This window comes from Labrus mixtus, chromosome 7 (assembly GCF_963584025.1).
Source record: "Labrus mixtus chromosome 7, fLabMix1.1, whole genome shotgun sequence".
NCBI classification, from domain to species: domain Eukaryota; kingdom Metazoa; phylum Chordata; class Actinopteri; order Labriformes; family Labridae; genus Labrus; species Labrus mixtus.
This window is the reverse complement of record NC_083618.1, coordinates 28333613-28360348: the sequence shown is the minus strand read 5'-3', so window position 1 is coordinate 28360348 and position 26736 is coordinate 28333613. Positions and strand designations below refer to the sequence as shown.

At 42.4% G+C, this 26736-nt stretch overlaps 1 protein-coding gene across 2 annotated transcripts in view; it reads right to left on the bottom strand.

Annotated features, from left to right (window-relative positions):
• Window positions 1–24804, bottom strand: part of lhfpl4a (LHFPL tetraspan subfamily member 4a) — a 30991-nt gene extending 6187 nt beyond the window's left edge. The window contains exons 1-2 of one of the 2 annotated variants that reach the window (XM_061041523.1): window positions 23709–24804; window positions 1746–1982 (exon numbers count right to left, since the gene is read on the bottom strand). In XM_061041523.1, coding sequence (XP_060897506.1) covers window positions 1746–1982; window positions 23709–24114 — 643 coding nt within the window. In that variant the 5' untranslated portion in view covers window positions 24115–24804. The remainder of the gene's footprint in view (window positions 1–1745; window positions 1983–23708) is intronic. The other variant, XM_061041524.1, reaches the window with a different exon arrangement.
• Between the last annotated feature and the right edge of the window lie 1932 nt (window positions 24805–26736).

Genomic DNA, 26736 nt, shown 5'->3' with positions numbered 1-26736 from the left:
AGACAATGAGAGAGAGAGAGAGAGAGAAAACAAAGGACAAACAGAGAGAGTGAGAAAGACTGCGAGGTAAAGAGTGAAACAGAGACGCATGCACGGAGAGGAAACCAGAGCCACAATCTGACTCGTAACCATGGAAACTTCCTCCACACACACTCAGAGGAACTGGGGGAGTTTTATTTTTATCTTCCTTAAGGCAGCTAAACTCGTCTGATGATGCTCTTTATAACAACATGAAACCAACATTTACCGTTAACACTCCAGCTTTAAAAACACACCGCTGAAAACAGAGTTAGAGGAGAGGGGGGACGTTTGAGGGTGAGGACGTTGTTATGGGGGAGAAAAAGTTGCTTAAAGGTAAAAAATTTAGAATTTTATGACAATGTTAACATTGAAAAATCTAATTTAGATTTTTTTATTTATTACAAGAGAGAACTCCCATGATTCCCTGCTAGCCTTGACGTCATCTTTTGTTAATGTTTTGATTGAGAGGCCCCCGGCGGCGCTTTGACATACCGTGCATTGAATGTCTCTACCATGATCGAATTTAGTAAAATGCTGTCATGTGCTGACATTAAATCATTTTCATGATTAATTGAAGTGCACAGAACGCTGATTTATTCAGGTCACACCCTGCATGGACTGATCACTAATCATGCATGCAAAGCAATTAAACAACACGTGTCCTTATTTTAAGATGTGTGCACATTTTTTTAGAGCATCTGTAATTTAGTTTGCTCAGCTTTACTTTAAAACCGATTTCACTTTTTTTCAACAAGTCAAACTCAATGATTTGCCTTTTATTTATTGAGTTATCAAATCTGACACACTGTTGAAAAAAATAGGGAAACACAGCTTTGATGAGCTGTTTGATGAGAAGCTGGTTGTCTGCGTGTGACTGTGTTTGAGTTGCATTAATCAATGGTTATGGTAAGTATATTTAAAGGTCACATATTCTCCTCCTTTTCAACCAGTTTGAATAAGTCTCAGAGCTCCACAAAACATGTGTGTGAAGTTTCTTGTTCTAAATCCACTCTGATCCTGTATTTGATCATGTCTATAAACCCCTCTATTTCAGCCCTGCTCAGAACAGGCTGTTTCTGTGTCTGTACCTTTAAATATGTAAATGAGCTGTGTCTGACCACGCCCCCCTCTCTGGAAGGGCTCGGGTGTCTCGGGCTTTCTCGCTCCATGTCCTATTGTTTACGGTGAGAAGGCAGACTCAGAGGGCAGAACAAACACCTAGCTGTGGGAGTGTCACCCACCTGGGGGAGGGGCTACTGTCCTTTCTGATGTCATGAAGGGAAAATCTCCAAACGGTCTGATGTCACGATACACTCCATGTTATGTGCAGGGCTTTAACTTGTGCACAAAACTCCTGAAAACTTCCTGAAGTTTCAGAGTTGAGCTGCTTGTTTGAACACAAACAGCCAAATTGTCCATGTGAATTTCGGGTGAGCTGACATGTTAACACAGCAGGAAATACTCAGGAAAATTCATCGCAAGCTAGCAGGAGTGGGTAAAGACGTGGGAAAGGAGCCACAGGTTGGACTCCAACTTGCGCCAACCACTTAGAGGACTATAGCCGCCGTACATGGGCCTAAACGCTAGGCCATCTACGTCCCGGTAGGACAATGATCTGAGTGTTAGACAGAATGCAAAGTGTATTAATTGTTGACAAAAATACCTTTTTTATCCTGTTATCAAAACCAAAGTGCCAATTCTTATGTCTGTTTTCCACGTCTTACCTTTGTGGTCGGCCTTCAGCTCCTCTTGCAGGAAGTCGCTCTGCCGGTTGCCGAGCACAAAGGCCAGGAAGGAGAGGATGAGGCTGTTCAGGATGCCGATGATAGCCAATATGTAAGCCCAGCGCACGGAGCAGTTACCCAGGGTGTACCTCCCTGTGTCCTCTCCGCACATGTCCCGGATGATCTCTGTGTCCCAGCCGTTTGGGAAGATAATACAGCCGAGCACCAGACACACGGCTGGAGGGAAGACAGAGGGAAGGACGGAGGAATGAAGGGACGATAGAAGAGAAAGGGCATGGGTAGACGTAAGCAGAAAGGTCGATGGATATGGTGGTCACATAGAAAACAATGTAATGACATTAGGTTTGTGTGTTATTGGAATTTGTCAGGCGGTGTATGTAATAACACAAAGAGCGATCGGTCAAGGGTACAGGGTTATGTTCAATGAAAAGGAGAAAAGGAAAGAAAATCAATATGGAAACAGGGTCAAGGCGTACAACAAAGCGAGATTGAAAGTCAGCGCGTCGACACAGGAGGGCGAGGCCGGTGAGGAGAGAAAATAGGTTTATGTGTAAAACAGCGTGCAGGGCGGAGGGTCACATTGACAGTAACAAGATGAGAGAGAGAGAGAAGAGAAGAGGAGAGGAGAGGAGGAGAAACAGAGTATTAGTTTTCTCTTCCTCTCTGGGTTGTCAGCTTGCTGTGGCAAAACAAGTATCTGTCTTAAAACTCAATCTGTTGTCCCTCTATTTGTCTTACTTTCTGTTCTTCAGTAGCGGTGAACCGACACAGAGACAGAAACAAAGAGATCGAATTTGGAAACATGAAGGAATGAAACAATTAAATTATGTGAGAAGGTCAGGAGAAGAGAAAGATGGATGACGGATTGCTGGATTGCTGGCTGGATGGATGGTTGTTTAGTTGGATTAATGTTTGAATGGAAGGATGGATGATGTAAAGATGGATGGATGATGGAAGGATTGCTGGCTGGATGGACGACTGGATGAATGGATGAATGAATGTATGGATGGATGTTTGAATGGGAGGATGGATGGATGGATGAATAGATGGATGGATGGATGAATGGATGGATGGATGAATGTTTGAATGGGAGGATGGATGGATGGATGGTTGTTTAGTTGGATTAATGTTTGAATGGAAGGATGGATGATGTAAAGATGGATGGATGATGGAAGGATTGCTGGCTGGATGGACGACTGGATGGATGGATGAATGAATGTATGGATGGATGGATGGATGGATGGATGGATGACGGATTGCTGGATTGCTAGCTGGATGGATGGGAGGATGGATGGATGGATGAATAGATGGATGGATTCATGTTTGAATGGAAGGATGGATGATGTAAAGATGGATGGATGATGGAAGGATTGCTGGCTGGATGGACGACTGGATGGATAGACGAATGAATGGATGGATGAATGTTTGAATGGGAGGATGGATGGATGGATGAATAGATGGATGGATGGATGGATGAATGGATGGATGGATGAATGTTTGAATGGGAGGATGGATGGATGGATGGATGAATAGATGGATGGATGGATGTTTGAATGGGAGGATGGATGGATGATGTAAAGATGGATGGATGATGGATTGCCGGCTGGCTCGATGGATGGATGAATGAATGTATGTATGGATGGATGGATGGATGGATGGATGATTGGATGGGTGGATGGATGAATGGATGGATGGGAGGATGGATGGATGATGTAAAGATGGATGGATGACGGATTGCTGGCTGGATGGACGACTGGATGGATGAATGAATGTATGTATGTATGTATGTATGGATGGATGATTGGATGGATGGATGAATGAATGGATGGATGGGAGGATGGATGGATGGATGGATGTTTGAATGGGAGGATGGATGGATGATGTAAAGATGGATGGATGACGGATTGCTGGCTGGCTGGATGGATGGATGAATGAATGTATGTATGGATGGCTGGATGAATAGATGGATGGATGGATGAATGTATGTATGGATGGCTGGATGAATAGATGGATGGATGGATGTTTGAATGGGAGGATGGATGGATGATGTAAAGATGGATGGATGATGGATTGCCGGCTGGCTTGATGGATGGATGAATGAATGTATGTATGGATGGATGGATAGATGATTGGATGGATGATTGAATGGGAGGATGGATGGATGGATGAATAGATGGATGGATGGATGGATGAATGTTTGAATGGGAGGATGGATGGATGGATGGATGTTTGAATGGGAGGATGGATGGATGGATGGATGTTTGAATGGGAGGATGGATGGATGATGTAAAGATGGATGGATGATGGATTGCCGGCTGGCTCGATGGATGGATGAATGAATGTATGTATGGATGGATGGACGATTGGATAGATGGATGGATGATTGGATGGATGGATGAATGGATGGATGGGAGGATGGATGGATGATGTAAAGATGGATGGATGATGGATTGCTGGCTGGCTGGATGGACGACTGGATGGATGGATGAATGAAAGTATGGATGGGAGGATGGATGGATGGATGATTGGATGGATGGATGGATGGATGAAAGTATGGATGGGAGGATGGATGGATTATGGATGTATTGATGGATCCATGGACTTTCAGGAGTCCTACATGAGAAAAACAAAGAGATGTTTTGTTTCTCAGAAGAAAAAACCAACACAAACTGAAAGTTTGGAGCTTTAACCTGATTAAACTACCATTTTTCAGAAAACCTCTTGGTTAGTTATTAGAAAAACAAACCTATAACGGGTGGAAGTTCTGTGCTTATTGGACCACACCTTCTATACAAACCTCCCCGTGTGCCTCTTTGGTGCTCTTTATAATATTTCCTGATTTTGGCTATTGCCATGAAGTTAACATGAAATTAAAAACATTTGATTGAACTTCATCTAAACTGTTGTTATCAATAAAAAACAATTCATGACTATTTTTTTAATCTTGAAACTTCTCTACATGTGTCTGATTGTAAAATTAAGCAGAAGCAGTGAGAAAAAACACCAAACCAACCATGTTGTGTCAAAAGTAGAAATAGAAATGTAAGCACATCCACAGTTCACAAATCAACATGTTGTACTGTTGTTGAGTCCACACATGAACACAAACCATTAAAACAACAATTTGTGTTGATAGGAGTCCATTGTGAGCTCGCAAGATTTAGGATTGTGATTAAAACCTGCGTCCAGCTGCATCTGACGACACTACTGATGCAGCTGTGTCTCTCATTGATTTGACCGTTTTATTATTGTCAAATCTCTACGTCCTCAAAAATGATCAAAATGAAGCTGCAGCACTCTGAAAAGACTCTCCCTACACTGAAGTTATGTGAGGCTCTGTCCATGGTGCTGAATCAGTGTGAGACGGCTCCTATCAAACATTGAACACACATCTTTCTTCTCCAAATCTCACGAACATAAAGCAGGAACTTGTTATTAAATACTTTTCAGGAATTCTCATTTAACTAATACGACTCACTGACCGCTTCAAAAAGTATGTAGTAGTAGTAGTATCTTCACAGTCACACTCATCTCAACCTAGTTTGACAGCAAGAGAGACTTTTAGACTTCCCACCACATTCCTGAAAAACACCAATGATGAAAGACTTTTAACAATAACACTGTTCCTCCCCTCAGGAAGGAGCATTCAGAGCTCTGACGCTGCTCTGGAGACAGAGAGTGATAAAAGGTTTTGATGTTTGATTAATGAAATACTATAGACCAATGCTACTGTAATCAGAGTGCATTAAAGTCAGCTGACGGAGAGGCTCAGTGCGAGCAGGGACACACAGGATCGTAGACTTCAGCTGATGTAAGAAAAGTGAAGAAGAAGAAATCTCCAAAGTCTCAGAAAGAGAGCAGCAGGACTTCTAAAGGAGGTGATGTTAAAGCCAAAAAGTGCAGACCTGCATGCAGAGAAGAAACTGGTGTTGTGCAAACACTTGATGCACTATACAATACAATAAATAAGAATAACTCCCAGTGGACCGCCTCTTTTCAAGTAAACCTTACTTTTACTAACTATTTTCATAGATACAATTATAAAAACTTTGATTAGTGCAGCTATAGTTTGGATGAAATACATCTTAAAATGTATCAGAGAAGCCGCTCTGAGTTTAAAAGTAGCTTCATAAAGGGAAATACAGGAGGCATGGTAGATTGTTACGGTTAATCAAGTTCATCAAATTAGTCCAGCAGGTGAGCTGATGTTTACTGGTTGCCAATGTGTTCTCATTCCTAAGTTTTCTAATGCCTACTCTTTGCCGAAAAGCCCTTCAGCGTGTTATTTAGATGCACATTACATGGGATGCACAGGGCCAGAAACTCCTCAGTGTAGCTCAATCAGTGACAATATAAGATGCTCCAATGTGTTCTCATTCCATAAGACAAGAGAAAGTAACTTCATTGTCTTTTTTCTGCCATATGTACAGGACATACAGAGGGTAAAAATGTCTCCTAGATCTCATCGAAACAGAAAAACAACAAACAGACAGAAACAGCCATAAAAGTGACAATAGTACAATTTGTCAAAAGTCAAACTAAAGCAGCTGTTGGGCTTGAGTTGTTGCTTCTAAAGGGTTCTAGTTATACACACATCAGGTGAGTGCAGGAAGATAAACCTGCACACTTACTCTACATGAGTTGTGTTACTGCATACTCTGAATGTTTATTAGTGAGTTAGTGTTCTGCCTTTCTGGGATAAAGACTTAAAATAACAGCAAATCATAAAGTTTAACAAGATACGTTCATTTCTTCTATCTGTTACAAATTGTTCCTTTAAAGGCAGGGTTGGTAATTTTTTAAAAACTAGCATTATTTTTGAAAGTAGCATTCCCTCAGTGCTCCGTCTACACCCACCCCCTCCCCTCTGCGCTCCCTTCAAAAGCCACGCCCACTCACTTACATGCATGATCGCTTTCATTGTGTAGAAACTACGTCGTCTCATGTCTCATTCAGCTGTAAATAAACTCTCAGTATAAACTCTTTGAGTGTGGGCTAGTGCTCTCAAGATGTAGAGAACGAGCAGGGAGACAGGGAGGCGCCTGATTGGTTCATCAGATTGGTACCTCGTGGCAGACATTGGTCAAAGTTTTTACAGGTCTACAAACTGATACAGATGACGGATTTTCTTCTTTTCTTTTTCAGAGAACATGAGTTATTAATGTCTGTCAGGACCTAAAGACGATTTCAACCAGAATCTTAAAAAGTGGATCTGGAGGAAATGACCAACCCTGCCTTTAAAAGTCATTGGTAAATAATGAGCCTCAACTCCTGGGTGAAAGTCCGGCTTTGTTTGACAAATCCAGGCTCCAAACCAACACCCAGTGTGCATGTTCTTCAGAGAAGTTGCTCTAAACTTTGAATGTGTGGTCCATGTCTTTAATGTGGAGTTCAATCAAAGCCCTCATGCAGATGCTGCACCTTGTGTGTGGGTGCATGACACACTGAGGGTCTTTTTTTTGCATCCAAAGCTTCGGACTTCCAAACTTCTGTGCGGCATATACCAAAGAGGTTTATGTTTCTTTGTATGATGCATACGAAACACAAAAAGAGATTGAACTCCATTGCCTCTGTCCTTACTTGCCCGCTGGAAACATGACACACAGTTTCCGCAGTGTGGTTTTTGAAAGCAGCCACAACAGTTTTAGTGTGGTATGAAGAGTGTATGTTCCCCTCGTGGTTTTCTTTTAGCCCTGCCTGTCAGACAGAGGTGAACAAGACTCACTCTTAATAATTCATCGAGCCTCGTTTAAATCTGTGTCAGGCAGGCTGGGACGGCTGCACACTTCTCTCTGCGCTCGTGTGTGTGTGTGTGTGTGTGTGTGTCTGAGAGTTAGTTCACTCATGTGTGAAGCAAACTGTGACTGACTTGATCCCACTTTTGAGACAGAATACTTTGCAGAGGTGCTTTGTGGCTTCTCTTCCACTCACTTGACTCTCTCCTCCTCTCACAGTTTAGGATGTACTTCAGCTTTTCTCTCTACAGTAAAAAAAATAAACCGACAGCAGTAACAGTAAGTAACAGCATAAGCGTATTATCTCCACTCAATAAATGTGAATCTCAGCCTTATTACTAAACTCCTCAGGGTGTCACACATATTGATTTATAACATCAATACAACTGACCATCAGAACAATGGTGTACTTATTTCTCAGTTGAAAGGCTGAACAATACACACATTAAGTACGCTGGTAGTAGAGATTTAGAGATCAAAACAATGCTTCAGACCCACATCCTTCATCCCTCAGCTCCCTCCTCCCCCCTGTCTCCACCATAGACTGTAAAAAGGTGAACAATGCACACATTAGTACAGATTTTCAGATCAAAACAATGCTTCAGAACCACCTCCTTCATCCCTCAGCTCCCTCCTCCCCCCTGTCTCCACACCTTCCCTGTCCTGTTTCACTATTTTTATGAAACAAAGAAAGATGAGCACTAATAAACATCTGAAACAAGATTTTTTTTTTTTTATCAATTTTAAGTTAAACATGCACCTCAAAGCTGATTCAGTTGTTATGTGGTTGTCTTTTTAGGCTGCAGAAAGTCTGTTGGTTCTCCTTCTTTTCTCCTTTGCTCTTGTGACAACCCTCCGTTATAACACAGCGTCCCTTGGTGGGGCCGGGGCTGTCTCTCTACCCCTATGTGGTGGGGTTCATGTGTAAAAACAAAAACATGTAAAACATATTTGAGACTCGGTGCGAAACATAAACACGCTGAAGGAAGCGTCGTCCTGTCGATGTGAACGCAGAGCTCAGAACAACAAATCCGGAGGCAGTTTGACTTCACTCTTCTCTTTAGGAAGTCATCACTCCACAGTATATTTACAAAGTGTATATTTGTTTTTTTTGCTATTTAAATAGATAAACAGATGGTGTACATTATACCTTTAAGGCTTACTTGAACAGAGCGTGAGGAGGCGGAGCAGATGAAACAACAAACACATTCACACCATCCCGACACAAAGATGTGATAAAAAGACAATTATAGCCCACTAGACACTTATCCCAGAAATAAGTTGTCCTTTTTTTAAATTGCACCTTAATACGTGTATGTTCGATATGATATGATGTAGTGCATAATATGAAAGTTGATATTTCATGTATTGTGCTGACTTTCACATGATCTCTAATTATCACCTCCAGTGACATTTAAAAGTCTTGTAAACCCAAACAGCCACAACGCAGCTCGCTTTGTTCACTCCCGTGTTTTATTAAACCTCAGAGTCAATCTGAACAATCCTGGTGTGATATGAACTGGATTATTGTGGTCGGGATAAATGTGGCTCTGGTTTTATATGGGATGTAACAAAGTTGCGCGTTCAAAAAGTTGTGTTGCAGTCATGACCACACTTACCGCGACCAAGACATAGTACCTGAGACCAGAGTGCTCAGAGACCAAGTCAAGGCCGAGACCATAAATATCACTGAAAAATCATCAACTTGAGTGCAGCGGGCGTGTCACTCACTTAGACCGTAACTTAAGCTTAAGAATATTCTGCCAGAGTCGAGCAGCTGCGGTTTTTGTTCGAGGACAAAGAACTGAAACTTCGATGTCACTTTCCAGGATGATACAAAATGTTCAAACAAAGAAAAAGGTGAAGAGGTCGAGCTGCGGACAAATTAAAATCACCTGTGAAGGCCGCGTCTTAGAACTCCCTGATTCGTTCCTCTGCTTCGCGCAGGCGTCCATCGTTTGTTTCGAGACGTTTCATCCTTTTGTTTAGACTTAAAAGAAGGTTGTGGCTTTAACCGGGGGATAAAAAAGTTATTTGTCTTCTTCTAATTACAGTAATGATGTGGAAACAGTATCCTGTCAGTGGTGGTCTTGAGTCCTGACTTTTCTTGATTTAAAACCCGGAGTCCATCCAGTCTGAGGCCGAGACAAGACCGAGTAAAATGCTTTTGATTCTCAGAGGAGACAGAGACCCTCAAAAAGCAGTCGAGACTGATTTCCAGTACTGCAACACTATCAAAAAGATTAATTAACAATCATATGAAGTATTCAACCTTGTAATTAAAAAGTTCAGTCTGCTCTGAATACTGCCTTTTCAAATGTTTTTTTTTTTTTAAGACTTTGTGCGACAAGCTATCCTGAGCCTGAAGCAGATTTCTTTCTGTGAACATCTGCTGAGAAACACTCGTCTGCAGAAAACAGGCCTGGACCCCTTCAGCCTCTCAGTTTGGCTCAGAAACATTGTGACATTGCTCTGACTGAATTAAAGATTCTGGTTTTAATCTAAGACGGGGTTGGCTGTGGTTCACAAGTCTGTGCGGACACAGTCAACTTTTGTATTCCCTAAATGAAAAAAGTTTGAGTACAGATGAAGCCTCAGGGGCATTAGGTGTGTTTGTGTGTGTGTTTGTTTTAGACCAAGCGAGCAGCAGTGAGGTGATCTGAGTGGAAGGGTTTCTGTGTGTATGTGTGTGTGTGTGTGATATTTCCATGCATGTTTGGCTCCTCAATAATTGACACGCAGCACCGGCTGATACAACAACCACCAAATTCTCCTCCGAGCGGCGCTACTGCAACCGTCAGCGCAACACGACTTCATCGTGAATCAGTACACATGTAGGCAGACGCACGCTGAATTTTTCTTAACATTAGATGCGAGTCGTGATCATTTCAAGAGGGAGGAAGAGCAGGAACAAAAAGGGAGTACGGAAGAGGAGGATCGAGTCTGCTGGATGGAAAACAATGCTGACAGAATGAGATGAAGAATAGACGGTGAAAGGGAGACAGCAAGAGATAAAGAGAGAGAGAGAGAGAGAGAGGGCTATAGGGGTGAGGAGATGAGGAAGGAAAGGGAGGCAGGGTTGCTGTGGCAACTGGCTGGACCTATGAGACAGAGGGGTGGGGTTTTGTGTGTGTGTGGGAGGGGGGGGGGGGTTTAACTAAAATACATATCTGTGTTCAAACTGCACAAATATGTCGACATAATGAAGAGACAGACGCACACACTAAAGCAGACAGTGTGTTGTTATGACAATGAGTTATATAATAAAGAGACAGCCAAAGGACTACACAACGGTATCAACACAACAGGGGCGGTCCTGGAGTCTGTCGGGGCCTCCAGGCAAAAATAAACAGAGGGACCCTCCAACCAGCATTCATCGCCATGAAGTCATAAATAATCTGAGATTTTTTTTTTTTTTTTTTAGGGAGCCTTTTATAAAATCTGGCCTGGGACAACAGATGAAAATGAGCCTTTTGGCTAACTCTGGCATATTTACTGAAATGTTTATTAATATGCAATGTCCCTGTAAAATAAAATATATTAAAAAAAATAAAAATTGTGAAATGTAAACTTTTTCCAAAGTTCACATTCGTATTATTTTCAAAACTCAACAATAAAAAGAAGAACAAACATCGTGATGTAATTCAGGTGTCTCTCTTCCATATTCAGGGCTTTAACAGCAACGTCATGTACTATTCTTTGAATGGATGCTGTCAGACGGGGGCCCCCTTAGGGAGGTTTCCAGCTGTCATTGCAAACTTTGAAACATTTTTAGCCAGTGCTGTGGTTTATAAAGTTTGTCAGCTCTTGGGGGGGCCCCCTACTGGCCTGCATGGGGCCTCCAAGCAGCTGCTGACAGATGGTCCATAACTCTCTGATGTGTATTGACAGCAAGTCACCGCTGGCCAACTTTCTTCCAGCGGTTGACAAAACATGCCATCTCTGTGTACAAACACAAAACGTGTCTTTAGTATAGACTTTAGTCCACAGCAGAATCCATACGCTTCATTCATAAAGCTCAGTATAGCACAGTAACATTCGACTCCTTAAATATAAAGTTTATCTAGGACTTTAACACTGATACACAAATCCTCACACTCCCTCTCTCTCTTTTTCCGAACACATAATGCTCTCATAATGAGGTTGGTTATTTGCATATAGCAAAGCTGTGTTACTTACAAACATTGACACTCTGTCTAGGTTTGTGAAAGAAAGAGCAAAGCAGCACAGTGCATAAAATAAACACGGCATGAATGCCGAAGTGTTTCACTGTATTTCTTTAAACATTTCTGCTGCTGCTGAACACAGACGTAAAAACAGGAAGAGATTTGATTTGACCTCTACTCACAATTAACGCGGTTAGCACGACCTCACAGTGGTTCAGTCAAAAACAAACACATTAAATGCACCGAGTGACATGCTGCTTCATCGCTCAAAACACACACACACACGCGCACACACACACACACACACACACACACACTGTGGGTTATTTTCATTCAGTCTGACAAACGCTGTCCTGCTGACCCAAATACTCGGTAAAGTATAAATCCACAGGCCAAAATAATCTATTTTCTCCACTTTGTTAAACTAACGTTAGCCTTTAAAGGCAGGGTTGGTAATTTAATACAACGTAATCCAGATAAACTTTTTCAGATTTTGGTTGAAATTGTCTTCAGGTCCTGAGAGAAATTAATAACTCATGAGCTCAGAAAAAGGAAAGAAGAAAATCCATCACTTGTAGCAGTCGTAAGCGTTTAAAACCTTCGACCAGTGTCTGCCACGAGGTACCAATCTGATGAACCAATCACACGCCTCCCTGTCTCCCTGCTCGTTCTCTACCTCTTGTGTGCACACACTCAATGACCGAGTTTATCCTGTGAGTTTACCATCCTCCTTGTGGAGGTAAATTCACTTCCTCTATTGCTGTCAGTGATGTCATTAGATTATTTTAAAAAATGAACGGGCATGAACATTTTCCACATGATCTGAACGCTCCCTCTTGTGCTCTTTACAACTCTGATGACTGATTTCTTCGTCAACATCGCACTTTCTGCTCCACTTAATTTTCCAGAGATCTAAACCCGAATTAAAGGACGCGACAAAATGTGTCACATATTGTGTGGGAGAGTGAGCCGTGATAGCCTCGCTAAAATCCCCCCGATAAAGGTCAAGCACTAACGAGCCGGAGAAGCTCTTCAGTGACACAATGATGCTGGATGGATTGAGCTGATGACACAAATGCACACACTCTTAGATCTGTAACCTACGTTTCTGTTTGTTTTACATTAATACAGAACATTACGGGATTATTCAAACTGGTGATGTTTTTGCCAGAAAGACACAAAAATGCTCTCAGAGAAGCAAGCTTCCTGAAATAGCTCCTTAAGTTTGTGGAGACGGGTTTTTAAAAAAAAAGAAACATGAAATGTTAGGATTCAGTAGGTCCAGTGACCTGTAGTCTAAGAGGTCAAACAGACGGAGCGGCTCGCTCTTGTATCATCGTCTGCCTCCAACCAAACACCAGATTAGAATCCACAGTCGGCGTCACAAATGTCTCGGGTCACCTCAGAATAAACACTCAGCGAGGGCTCATTAGAGCAGAACGACTTGAGCCTTTTCAGACGAGAATTTAGTGTGCGTCATGTCAGTTGCGTGACATTGTTCTCTTGGTTTGCGACTTGGGAAGGTAGACCCTCAGCATCAGTACAGATGACAAAGCGTCTGGTATGAAACTCGTCCCCATCCTAGGCCCAACATTATTTCTAATAAATGTGCAAATTTTGCAATGACGGTAGGAAACCTCCCTAAGGGGTTCCCGTCTGACAGAACTCACTCTTGTTGGCCTGCTGGTTGGAGGGCCGCCCCCAATTGATGTTTGCCTATAGGGCCCCAACAGACTCTCGAATCGCCAGGCGAGTATGGGGCCCCCCAGGTCAGACAGAGTTTAAACAACAGCAGTGGCTCACAATGTGCAAAGTTTTCAATGACGGAAACCCCCCTAACGTGGCCCCATCTGACAGCACTCAATCTTGTTGTTGTGCTGTTTGATATTTTTGAGATTGAACACAATTACTTGTGAGTTTAAAGGACATGGTGCAGTTATTTTAGTGTATCAACATGAACAGTTTATTTCAGGGTTTGAATAAAGTTATTTTTGAGCCACTGGTAAATATGATCGACAAAACCTGATATGCCTGACTGATTTTTATCACAGCAGTGAAGTATTTATTTAAAGTTTCGCTCCTGGCAACCCGTAAAATGTCAGACCACGTAGTCTCCTTTGGTCACTTCAACATCTACATCACTGTTTGAAAGTTTACTTTTTTCACAGGATAGCTCTCTGTCTGTGGAAGTTTTTGGCATGGTATGGATATATTTTCAGCGTATCAGAACTTAAAGGTATTGACTGGAACCGACACTTATAATCACGCAAGGCCAGAAAACCAAGAAAAGAAGCTAAAAGATGCAAATTCATGATGGGTTTGAAAAAAAATGGAAGAAAGCTTTTAGATTGTACCTGGTTAACTTGGAATTGTATTTTGAAAAACAAAAAGAAAAAAGTTCATAATGAAGCAGAAATTATCGTAGCAAATGTGTTAGAGGCAGAACTTTGTATCAGAGTATTGAGAAACCCCTGTCAAGAACTTGGCTGTACTTTTGTACAATCAATGTCTATTCCCACTTCAGAGGTTTGACACCAAAAGCACAAAACTCTGAAAAGAGAAGATAAGTGTGTGAGATCTGGAAGGGTTTGTGCCTTCTCTGCTTTCTCTGAATGTGGGCTAATTACACTCAAACAAGTCGAGCCAGCTGCAGGCGTGGCAGTTTCTCCTGTTGTCCTTATTTCTCTATCCTTCATTCTCTCATTACCCGCTCCCTGAGAACAACGGAGAAAGTAAACTCATGTGTTAATGTAAGGGCTGTGTTGCTGAGATCAGCAGGAGAGGATATTCCCAGAGTCAGTCCAGCAAATAATCAGGAAAAAAAGCAACACACAGCAGAAAGTCGGGGTAGCCACTCGTAACAAAATGTGTAATTCCATTTCTAAGAACAGCGTGCTGAAGCTTTGAATTGTCTCTGTGCTTACAACATTTGAAGATGCATTACATGGTAAACAGTTCTATCTCCTCTCTCTGTGTAAGTCGAGGTATTGGCGTGGTCATTTGGTGCGGTGCAGAGCAGCTGTCCCTCTGGTGTTTCTGACTGTGCAGGCGTCTGTCGGGACATCCTGCAGTCAGCTGGCATCCTGCTGCACCACAGAGCTCCTTCACAGGGCGACAGAGCGGCCAGGAGAAGCTCCAGTGCAGAACTGATTAAACTATCATCTGCACCCGGCCCGAGTATTAGGCACCGCTCCAATCCCATTAGGCCGCTTCCTCACACAGACTTAATGCACATGCAGAAATACTATCACCGCTTAGCTCCAGATATTTAACACTTCAATCAATACTGTCTATCTGACGTGAACATTTTAAATTCAGGGAACAAGGGTGTTCAAAAAAACACCTACTGTTTGGGCATCCAAAGGAAAGTGGTTTTTTTTTTTTATGAAAATACTCGTCCATGTTGCCGAACTGGTTTCTTGTACTCTTACATGAACTGTAAAGGTGCTTTTATTACAAACTCCTGCAATCCATGCCTCCCCTGTTGAGACTGTATAGACAGAGGAGAGGAAGACAGCTGCAGGTAGAGTCCTGAGGAATGGAGCAGGAAGCTGCTGCACCACTACGATTGCAGGTATCTTAGCTTTTAGCTTACCCAAGCAAGTATTCGCTCGATACTGTCTCTGAATTATTGCTTTAGACAAATAGCGGTATTCTCTAAAACTCAGATTAAAGGACAACATATCTGTGCAGGGCACAAACACACTGGAACCCTCGGTTATAAGCTGTTGTTCAGACCAAAACAACTATTGTGGAAAAAAGCCATGAAGGTGGTATATACGCCACTTGTAAGTCCATTGTCAGACAGATGCTTCCACTATTCCCTTTAATGCCCAAATACATGTGTGTTGAGGAGAGTGGAAAGGCGATCTGAAGCACAAGTTATTTAGACTGACTCATCTTCTCTGGCCATTCTGTCCATGTACACTACGGTGCAGATGTTTTCTGAATGTCATGTCATTCTTATCAACTCAACTCAACTTTATTTATACAGCACTTTAAACACAACATAGTTGATCCAAAGTGCTGAAAACTGCAGAAAACAAAGCATCAGAAAGTAAAAGTCAAAATGATCGGTAGCCTCCAGATTTTTCCGTAAGAAATTCTGCCAAAGATAGAAAGAAACATGTGGTTAACGTGACCCATGGATCAGAGTGACCTTGACCTTTTTAAGACAAATTCCATTCGATTTGTCCTTGACTCCAAATCGATGTTGACACCTAATCTGAAGATATAACCTCAAGGTGTTCCTGAGAGGTCACTTAGGGCGCGGTCACACTGGCCATCCGTACCGTGCCCAAGCACGCTTCAACGCTAAAGTCCAGTTCGTTTGACCAGTGTGACCGCTCCGTATCGTGCTCAGGCACGGTACACTTCCTTGGCTTTGGCACACTTTGGAGAGGTGAGCTTCAGCACGGTACACTTCATGCACGAGCACAAGCTCGCGGGTAAACAACGCTGCCAGCCTTCATTCTGGAGAAATCCAGAGTTTCATGTCTGTATCTGACTAACATGACTCAATATAAGACACAAAGTAGCTGTCATGCTCTGTGTTGTTCTCCGATGTGCGGGCGTCTGCATGGACTCATCTCACTAGAACTCACTTGTCTCGGCACGGATAGTCCTGTGTAGCGTGACCGTGGGCCGCGTGGGAGTGGCGCTGCGGGGGGCAATCGTCCTTGGGTACAGCACTGTACGGATGGCCAGTGTGACCGCGCCCTTACACATGAACTGGACATTGTTTAAATGTGCATACAGTATGAAAGGACTGATAACCCAGAAACATAACGACTCAATCAGGCGTAAAAAGAGGATGGAGAGCTTAGCAATGGGAGGCATGTTGCTGGATCTAAAACATCTTATCACACGTTTTAATTTAAAAAATAATGCTCATTTTTAGATAATGATTTTGGGCACCTATTGTCTCAAACCGCATGTCACAGTACTGAACGCATCCCAGCATCCCTCTCTTCTTACCTCTGCTATCTCTGACAGTATAATTGAGCGAGGAAGCCTTGATGGTCTGATGTGTCAGTGGTGATGGGTTCTGCATGGTATGGAGAATAATTGGTTGAGGCTAAACCTCTGGGGAGGGAACGGAGGATTATGGGTACGCAGAGAGGGCTGCTGTGATGTGATACCCCGGGCAGTCTCCATCGTGATTGGAGATTAGCTCTGCATTAAAGGGGCCTCAGCAGGCAGCACACACACCACGCACATCTTCAATCCTTTTGCTTATCTGCCAGGATTCCTTTGCTTCTTTAATTACCCCGTCTTCTTAACTCACATTTGATCTTGTTCTCTCATGCCTGTTAGCATTCATCTTCTTTCTTTGCCACTGACGCTCTTCTCCGCACCCCTTTGAAATCATGGAATCAGCTTTCTGTGTAGAGATCTTCTGATAAAGATGAAAAATCAAAATAAAGATGTTTCATGCTGCTCTTGTCTTGTCACAGCAGATGTGAAGAGAAAGGATTTCCCCTCAATCACAGCTGGAGATCTAAAAGCAGACCTCAGAGTAAGCTCATTTAAAGGACGTCTGATGAGGCTTTGTTACTGTGAAATACTGTCACATGAAAAGTAGATTTAGATTTCAAGACAAGGTGTTCCATTGTACATCTGTATCAATTAATGTAACTATCCAATCTGTCATGAATAAAAACAACTTTTCTGCCTCTGTGCAGCGTCCCTCCTCCTCTTCGCCTCTTGAGCTGATAACAGAAGGAAAGCAAACAGTGTACTCTCTCTGCACAATAAATGTAAGTGGCCAAAGGAGCCTATTTGGGTTGTTCGTTGTTGCTCCACCCCGGAACTTGAATTACACGTTTTAGCGCACGCGTCACACTCGGCTTGTCACTCACAGCGAGCAGGCGGGGGGGGGGGGGGGGGGGGCTTGAGAAGAGTTACGGTATGTGCACGGCTAATTTGTTTGCAATGGTCAATTGTTTGTTTATACTAATACTAAATACTAAAACAGGGTTTTGTGGTTTAAGCATGAAGGTTCGAAGGTTTATGGAGATCGCTGTGTCCAAAGATGAAAGTTTGCACCCTCGGCAAGCGGAGCGACGTGCGTGCGTCATTTGGGAAGGCGTTAATTGAACGATTTATGAATGAATTGGGAGGTTCGCTACTATAAAGGGATTGTGCAATATTGTTGTAAGTGTTTAATGTGATGCGTTGTGTGTTTGAATCAGGCCTGTTGTGATGTGGATGTTATTGTTTGTGTTTGTTTAAAGTTAAATGTTGCACCGTGAAATGTTTGTTCAGGAATGAATCGTAAATATTTATATATCTGTAATGAATTGGAACACACTGTTTTCTGGATGTTCATTTTGGCTTTTTTTTCTAGTTTCACGGTGCTCGAAATGAAATAAATAAATCGCATCAGTCGAACTCCACGCTTCCTCATATGTTGTCTTGGTCGAGGGCTGCTACAATAGAAATGAGCTAACTCTAAGCACAACAATCACACAAATATGAGGCGCTGTACAGGCCATTTTTTTTAATACTGGCCAGAATGAATTATGTCCTGAACGGCCCCTCATACATAAAGGATGTATCATAGCCACAACTTAACCTTGACGCTGTGTAAAGTAATAATAAAGTTTCATGGATCGATTCCAAACTTTGGGCTGTTCCATTTTTGTATTGTCTTTGTCATGTTACCAAAATATTCTGTGGACAGGTTTCCTGCTATTTCGGTTGTTAATATAAGTCTGAATTTATTACGCACTGACTACACTGACGGCAGAGGCTGCTATGTAAAGTGTCCATCAGTATTAACTCATCCATTCATACACATTTATACACCGTTGAAGAAGCAGTGGGAGCAACTTTGGGGTTAAGTGTCTTACCCAAGGACAAGGTGTTATGGGAATCAGGCTTTTTCTATTACCGGACAACAATTGTTGACCTCTTTACCTCCAAACATTGGTCTCTCAACCACTTTTGGTATTTTTAAAACTCACCTGAAAACACATTTCTACTCAATTGCCTTCAATTTTCAATAACTCCTCAAACTCAAGGCTCCATAGCTCTTTATGTTTTGCGTTACATTGTACATAACTGTTACCTCTTCTTTCATTTTTATGGTTGTTGTCCTTGTATGTTACTTTTTAATTGCTTTGTTTTTTTTCCACATGTGATGTTTATCACTTTGAATTAACTGTGCTGTGTGTAAAGTGCTCTATAAATAAAGTTGAGTTGAGTCTCCACCACTGAGCCTCCATGTCCAACTAACTCTGTTCTTTAAGTGGCTTAAGTTATTTCTACATCAGTATATCTACATACATAAATTGGATGAACTTTATCATGTTGAACTAGCTCGAGTTTTACTTTTACATAAGCTCCAGCACTTGCTGAACGTCAGTAAACATCGACCTCCTGAGGCTATCGTTAACAAGAACTAAAACTGACAGGTCAAATCTCACCTCCAATTCTTTCGGTGTTACAGCGGTAAACATTTAGGTGCTTCAGGCTAACTTTGGTTAGCATATTACGATGGACACACACTAAAACTAACCTTAAGGTCTAACTGAAGACCAGACTCCTAAACCATCGAGTTACCTGTTGATATTATCAGCTTCCTCATGAGATCATGTGAGGTCACTAAAGTTTGTGAATTGCTTCTTCTTCAATAACTTTGATCCAGTATAAAGATTGATTCATGCCTGTTTAGAATGGGACAGCACTTCCTACATTAATGTTATTAAGGTATAATATGCAACATTTTAAACATTAGTGTAGAAGACAAGAAATATATCGTAAGTAAAAATATTCTTGAGCAACGACTTTTACAAAAGGGTGAAGTCCAACTCCCTTTGTTTTGTTGTCCTGAGCTCTGTGTTCACACTGACACGACTGCACTTTTTTTTTTTGGATTAAACCAGCTACCGTAGCCAGGTGTGCAGTGCATCGTGGGTAGGATTGTTAGCCTTTTACTACCACCACAACAACAACAGCAGAATGATGAATCGTGGACAGAGTCATGAGGAGGTGCTCATAGAGATTTGGACGGATGACGCTCACAACTTTCGATAAAAAAACTTGCCAACAGTGAATAAATGCAAACGACATAAAAGCTGATGAGCAGCGCCAACGTCAATCCGTGTGGTTGTCTGTCCATTTTGAAATCGGAAAGCAACTTCGGCGCAACCACAGCCAGGCAGAAGTCAACGAGTCTTTGTTTTCTTCAGGGATTTTTTTCTGCAAGAAATTCCAACCAATGAGAGAGCATTTCCCGCACGCGTCACACATATTAGTCAACTTGTGAATGTTCCCTTGTGAAACAAACTTGAGGTAATTATGGAAAGATGTAACAAATCTGTCCAATGACTCGGACCAGAGCAAACAAACTAAATGTGTGAAACGGCCCTTTTAGTCTATAAAATCAAACATCTACTTGGCCTTAATTCTGCAAAAATATGCCGTCATTCAATAAGGTCCTTAATGAAGTGTCAGACAGTGGAGTATTTATATTGTCAACACCTAAAAAAATGTGTTTTTGTCTGGGGGAATGAAGTTATCCATTTGGGCTTTTTCTCTGGCACCTCTGGAGCACGAAGTCGATTTTTTTTTCTTGTCTGCACTGCACTATTTCGCACTGACCCAGCAAACCACCTATGGGGCCTATCTTTTATAGATCACTGAACTTACAGCTGAGCTCAAGCCAGCTTTCAAAAAACTGTCAGAAAAACACGACATGATTTGCTTGCCAGTTAAGGGGGCATCACGAGACGGGGGAGAAATAGCCTTTATGGATGAGTCCTTATACTTTTGAGTTATCAGAGCATGAAGTGAAGCTTTCTGGACCGCTGGAGACTATCGTTCATTGGCATGGTGATTCCCTACATATTCAAACAGGATTAATCATGTGTTATTTTTCCGCCCTCGCAATATTTAAGCAGAAGCCCAAACACGGCAACAAAACCACACGACAGAGCTGAAACGCAACAGCAAGAGGAAAACTGTTATAATCATAAACAAACGACAAAGACAAGTGTTAAGACTAATGTATGAAGTCTGTTCGCAAGTGTCACACCTCTAAGTTACAGTTGATATTCGATGTGTCGGTGGGAAGTAGAATCAGGCCGGTGAAACTGGCACGATGGACAGAGTTGGAAATGAAGCCTGAAATGGAACTGAACTTATTGAAGGGATCACCCCGGGAGAAGTAGCATCTCATTTTGAGGAACTAAAGAATGATGTTTCGGGATTTGGCCTGAAAATTGATCTGGATTCTTGTAGTTCTTTTCATTTAGTTATCTTTTTTTTATTAACAAGCGCAGACAACAATCCTACGGATGCTGCATCAACATCAACACATTGCCGGCTCCAGCTGCCTTCTGGATGAAATAGTCAACCCATCAATACCTCCTCCCTGATAATGTCGTCCCTTCCAGACCAATGCACATTTAACCTCCTTCCTCAACACGTGCACACACACACACACACACACACACAAACCATGTAGTCGGTCAGTGAGAACACTGGGGTGATGATTTGTGAAATAATCAACAACAAACTCCACAGAGAGCGTCATCAAAACGTCGTAAATTCAACACGGTGAAAAAAACCATCTCCCTCGTGCCAGAACACCGTGCACCTTTTTTAAACACACTTGGGACCAGTTTGCTCTGCATCACGTCCAGCTCATTAGCAGTTTGTGTGATTATGAAATCGCCAGGGGGATTCTTTGATGTCGACTCAGCTTGCAGGAGACACTTTTGGCTCCACTTGAATTGATACAATCTGTGTTAGTGCTCCGTGTTGGGACACACACACACACACACACACACACACACACACACACACACACAAAGGTACATGCATCTGTTACATCTGAGCTCATGCACATAAAGGGAAATTGTGTCTTGGATGCACTATAAAGAAATAATCTGCATTTGAAGATACATATTTGTGAGCTTGTGTAAATACGTGGACTCCTTTTCTGTTTGCAGAAAAAAAAAAAACAACCAAATGAACATTCTCATTGTTCAGGTTGTCCTTTTCTATATCCTACCTTTTCTCTAATTGTCAGTAGATGGTTCTACTCAGCCAGGATTCCTCTGGGGACCTGCACAAGCTGAACTTAAAAGAAGAAGAATAATTTGCACATGCAGTTTACAAGTTTTTCATTTGAGCCAAGCCTCTCAGAAGCACGAGATAACTCATTACTGCTCCTTCAGTAAAATGACATTACGCTGGCATATTCTGCACTAAAAAGACACAATGTGCTTTAAACGTCTTCATTTGAGTTATTTTCTTTCAGCTATCTTAAGATAAGAAATAAGCTAGCGGATTTTCCTTTTTACATTTTTGTAGTAAAAGTGGATAAAAGGTGACACAGCCTACGATAGTTTTGGATCAGTTTAAGCTTTGAGCTTTTGCCAGATTTAATGTTTGCTTGAAATTCATGTTTACAATAAAGATACAGTATTTTGAAAAGTGTTAACAATACGGACTGGCCTGCATCTTCCCTGAGTGTCACACTATGTCTGTAAATGATAAATAAAATCTTGTGTCATGGTGGTTACAAAGCTAGTACTAACTACACAAGCTATCAAAGTCATTCAAACTGAACTGCATCAGAGGAGTAACTCCAGCCTCACGTCAAACATATAAGAAAATGTTGTTAGTCTCTTATGTTTTGGTGAAATTTGAAACCATTAAGCTACAAGTGTTGTGGCTGACAGTGAGTGGTGTCAGAGATGTAACGCACACAATCCGCGGAAGCTTGTAATTAGTGACTCGAGCTGAGTACTGAAAAAACAACTATGTCAGCCTACAGTGAAAATAGCTGGAGACAATAGTGAAATCTTGAAGGTCCAGACAGAAGAAAGCCATGTAGCACATGTTGAGATAACAAACGGCGACAGAAACTGTGAGCTGAATGAGCTTTGAGCTGGAGAAATAGATTTCATTCTGGGGTGAAAGACTGAAATTTTACTGTGAGTGAAAGGACACTGGGTTGTAACTGCGATATGTAAAGAACATTTTGCATGTGAGGAACCTTTGCAAATAAAATCAACTGTTGATGAGCAGAGGAGTACAGTGCAACACTCACTATCTACAACTTTTTTCTAGCTGTGTTCTGGTCAAATCTGTTCATTGGGGAGCATGCTGTGGAGAAAGTTCAAAAAGAAAAACCTCAATATTGAAAAGACTGATCAGCTCTCACTTTCTGGTCCACATGGAAACGGGGTCTTAATTCCAAATGTGCGTCTCTAATCAGCTTATCTGACAGCGTATTGCAACCCCCTAATACAATTACATACACAATATGGCCTCCACATGGAGTGTTTTTCCAGTTTTGCACACGTGAATGAATGCGCTGAGTTGGGGATACATTACTGGAATGCATGTGCGGATCATGCATAATGAAGGCTAATCTCTTAGGCAGAAATGGCAACCAAAATAGAAGCTGTGATCTTTGATGCAACACCACTGAAGGCACTTGATTATCATAATTCCATACAATTACACATTATCTCAGCCAGCTGGGTGAAACTGAGCAGGCAGTGTCAGAATGATGGGTTTTTTTGGGGGGGGAAAGACCCAGAGTCTGTCATCAAGGCTGCAAAAACATCTTACTGATGGTTGATGAAGAATAATTAGAATTTCTGACTTTTGCAGGTCACCAAGTAACACCTGACTGTGCATGACGGATCCATTTTTTGGAGACCTCCTCTTTTGATTTGGCCCTCATACAAGTGCAAGATCAAATTTCAGCTCTATTGTTGGCTAAGGGGAGCCCCCTGCACGCTCTTGAGATGGTGGGGGGTGCAGCTGCTGATAAGAAGCAAGTCCCCCGTGTAGTGTTCGTGCGCAGAATGAGCGATGCGCTCCCGCTGCGCTCATCCTTTGGTGGACTGAGGCCATGGAGACGTTTCTGATAAAGAAACAAAGTGTACTAAAACAATAGATGGGGTTTTTTTCAGGATATTTGTGATGCTCATCTTAACCCAATGGACTTTCCATTCACAAATACATTCTCTTAAGCAAAAAAAACCCCCCAAAAACTAAGTGTCTTCCATCCTTACCGCATAGCAGCTGCATCCAGGCGCACGTCTTATAGACCGTGGCGGTGTTGCAGAAGAAGAAGAGGGCGAAGCAGCCGATGCAGCTGATGATGAGCACCGTGGACATCAGCACGAAGAAGGAGGCCGCCTTGAAAGCTCCCGACGGGATGGAGCTGAATTCAGAGAAGGTGCCCTGGCACAAGAGCTCCCTGTTGGAGTTCCCGTTGCCCACGCAGTAGTGGAACAAGCCGAAGTAGCCGGCGTGAGGGGTGCTGATGCTGTCGCCGATCCAGTAGGGCTGGGTGAAGACCACCACGTTGATGATGGCCAAACAGATAGTGAAGATCGCCCACAGGACCCCGATGGCCCGGGAGTTGCGCATGTAGGTGTCATGGTAGATTTTGGATGCTTCCTGGGAAGGCAGCATTTTTCTCTCACCACCGCCCCCCCCGACCCCCTCGCACAAATATCCAAAAGGTCCAGTGACTCCCTTCGTCTCCCTCTGAAGCTCAGTCAGTCAGCCGCTCTAGATACTGCTTTTTTTTGGATGGTCTACCACTTTCCCTCCCGCGTCCCTCCTTCTTCTTCTCAGATCAGTCAATCAACTCAGTGGTGAAGCGTGATTCAGCTGACGGGGGAAGCCTCTCCTCTCCTCTCCTCTCCTCTCCTCCCCTCTGCTCCTCTCAGCGCGTAAAGGCACAGCAGAACAGACAGCCGAGCTCACGGAGCCAAAAACAGCGGCCAGTGACGGACGGGGTGCGCATCATAGTCTTCCTGTAGCATTTCACCTCCACCCGATCTGCTGTGCATTCAGACCCAACAGGCTTCAGATGAGGTGTGAGAGGCACACGTCGATTTTCCCCGAGATGATGATGAATCCTACAAAAACGAACAAAGATCCAAAAGAAATAGACGGAGACACTGTTGCAGACATGGACATACTTGAATCCGGATTTAAAACTTGACAACAAAAGAATGCCCGAGAATGGACATGTAGGCTACAAAAAAATAAAAATCGGTTCTTCCACAGCGCACACACTGCCGACCCTGTGACAGTGGTTTTGGAGGCTGTGACTCTCTCCCTCACACCCCGGCTGCCTCCCTCTCCTCACTCTCTCCTCTCTCTCTCTCCTCGCTCTCTCCTCTCTCTCTCCCCTCTCTCCGAGGAACACCGTCGACTTGTGGAAGCTTTTTGAAATTGCAAAATGTGAACACCCCCTCCCTCTGGACAGCCACAACACACTTTTTAAATCAAACACTTTAAGGCTTTCCTGAGAGAGGATTTAAACCTCAGCCTCAGGAGACCAGCAATAATTTGTTTTGAATTAAGGAATCAAACTCAAAATAAATATAGGCCAAAAGCCCAAGTTATGTTATGTGATCATTTCCGTCATGAAAACATTGGCTAACATTTTATGTGAGGGAAATTGGTCTTGGACTCTTGTAATGCTGCACAAATATAGGACCCAACACCAAATATATTTAAAAAAAAAAAATTTTGTAACTTGGAACCTTTGCAGATTAATCCATGTCTCCAGGCAAGATATAAATCATGCAGTTAATATTACCTGAACATGTATTTGAATTGTGTTGACTAATGAACTATACTGAAGACAGAAGTTGAATCAATATGTCACATTTGAGAAGCTTGACTTGAATAAATGTTTAAATAAGATTGAGAGCTTATCAGATGAATTGGTTTGACACATGACTTAATATAAGACATGTGCAAAGCAGCGGGGAGCAGTCATGTTTGCCAACATACCAGCAGCACATAAAGTATTCATCAGCTGTGCGGCTGAATGATCAATATTAACACTGACTGATGGATTTGACTTGAGCAGTCCTCATGTATAAATTAATGTCACAAGAACACAACCCCATTGGAAGAAACTGTCCTCTAAGATTAATGGAAACGATTATTTTAAAATAACTGTCATGGGACTTTCGGCACAATCCAAGTTAAATAAGGCGGGTCAGTCAGGGGTGGGCTGTTCCAGATGAAACTATTAAGAAGATATTTCATATCATTGTGATTTTTAATGACAAGTTTTCTACAATAAAATGTCTATTAGCCTATATTTTTGTCTAAATGTTTTCAGGATTGTGATTATATATACATTATATATATATATATATTATACAATACCTTATTTTTTCCTTTTTGTTATCATATCATAATGTGTATTGAATTTATTTTCTATTTACTTTTTTATTCATATTACTGGCTATCCTTCACTGCTGACACACACAGCCCACAACACAAGTGTAAGGGACAGAAACTGAGGAGTGCTGGACACGTTTGACAGCTGGAGTTTTGCACGAGGAGGACCACAGCCGCACGCACACGCACCAGCCATCAGGCCACTTGCGCCCCTCATGCAATTTCAATTTTTTGAGTTAAAGTTTCATTATTCATAACTACATTTCGCCAGGGAAAGTGGAGTGAGGTGACGGCAGCTGAGGCTCAGGAAACCACCAAAGCTTCATGAGGTGAACGAGGTATGGAAATAGTAGCCTGGCCTGTTCTCCTGGAGTAACAAGAACAGCTACACAAATGACATCAGGAGATGCACCTGTGTGTGTAACAAGCAGAGATAAAGTGCAACGTTAACCCTCTAATGTTACTGCAGCCTTTTCCCTTAATATTGCAGGTAAATGCTGCACAGCTGATTTTATTCTCCTCAAAGTTTTAAGTCACCAATGGGTGCATAGAGAGGCCCCAAATCGTTTGCTATTAACCATCAACATTTTCACATATGCACTCCTGGAAATGTCAGGCAGACTGCCTCTGAAATCCTCAGGACCTGCTTGTTCACACATGCACCCTAACACTGGAAACTTTTCGCACTTACAGGCAGAACACTTCCACCCCTTGTTACACCTTGCATGCAGCATGTATCACACAGTTGCAGAATTGTGGGGTGAAGTAGTTCCAGATTTGCCATCAGAGATACTAGTGACAGAGGCATAATGGGGGGAAAGAGCTGGCGATGTGCAATGTAGGAGCTGGCGAGGCAGAACAGCACTGTGTGTGTATGTGTGTGTG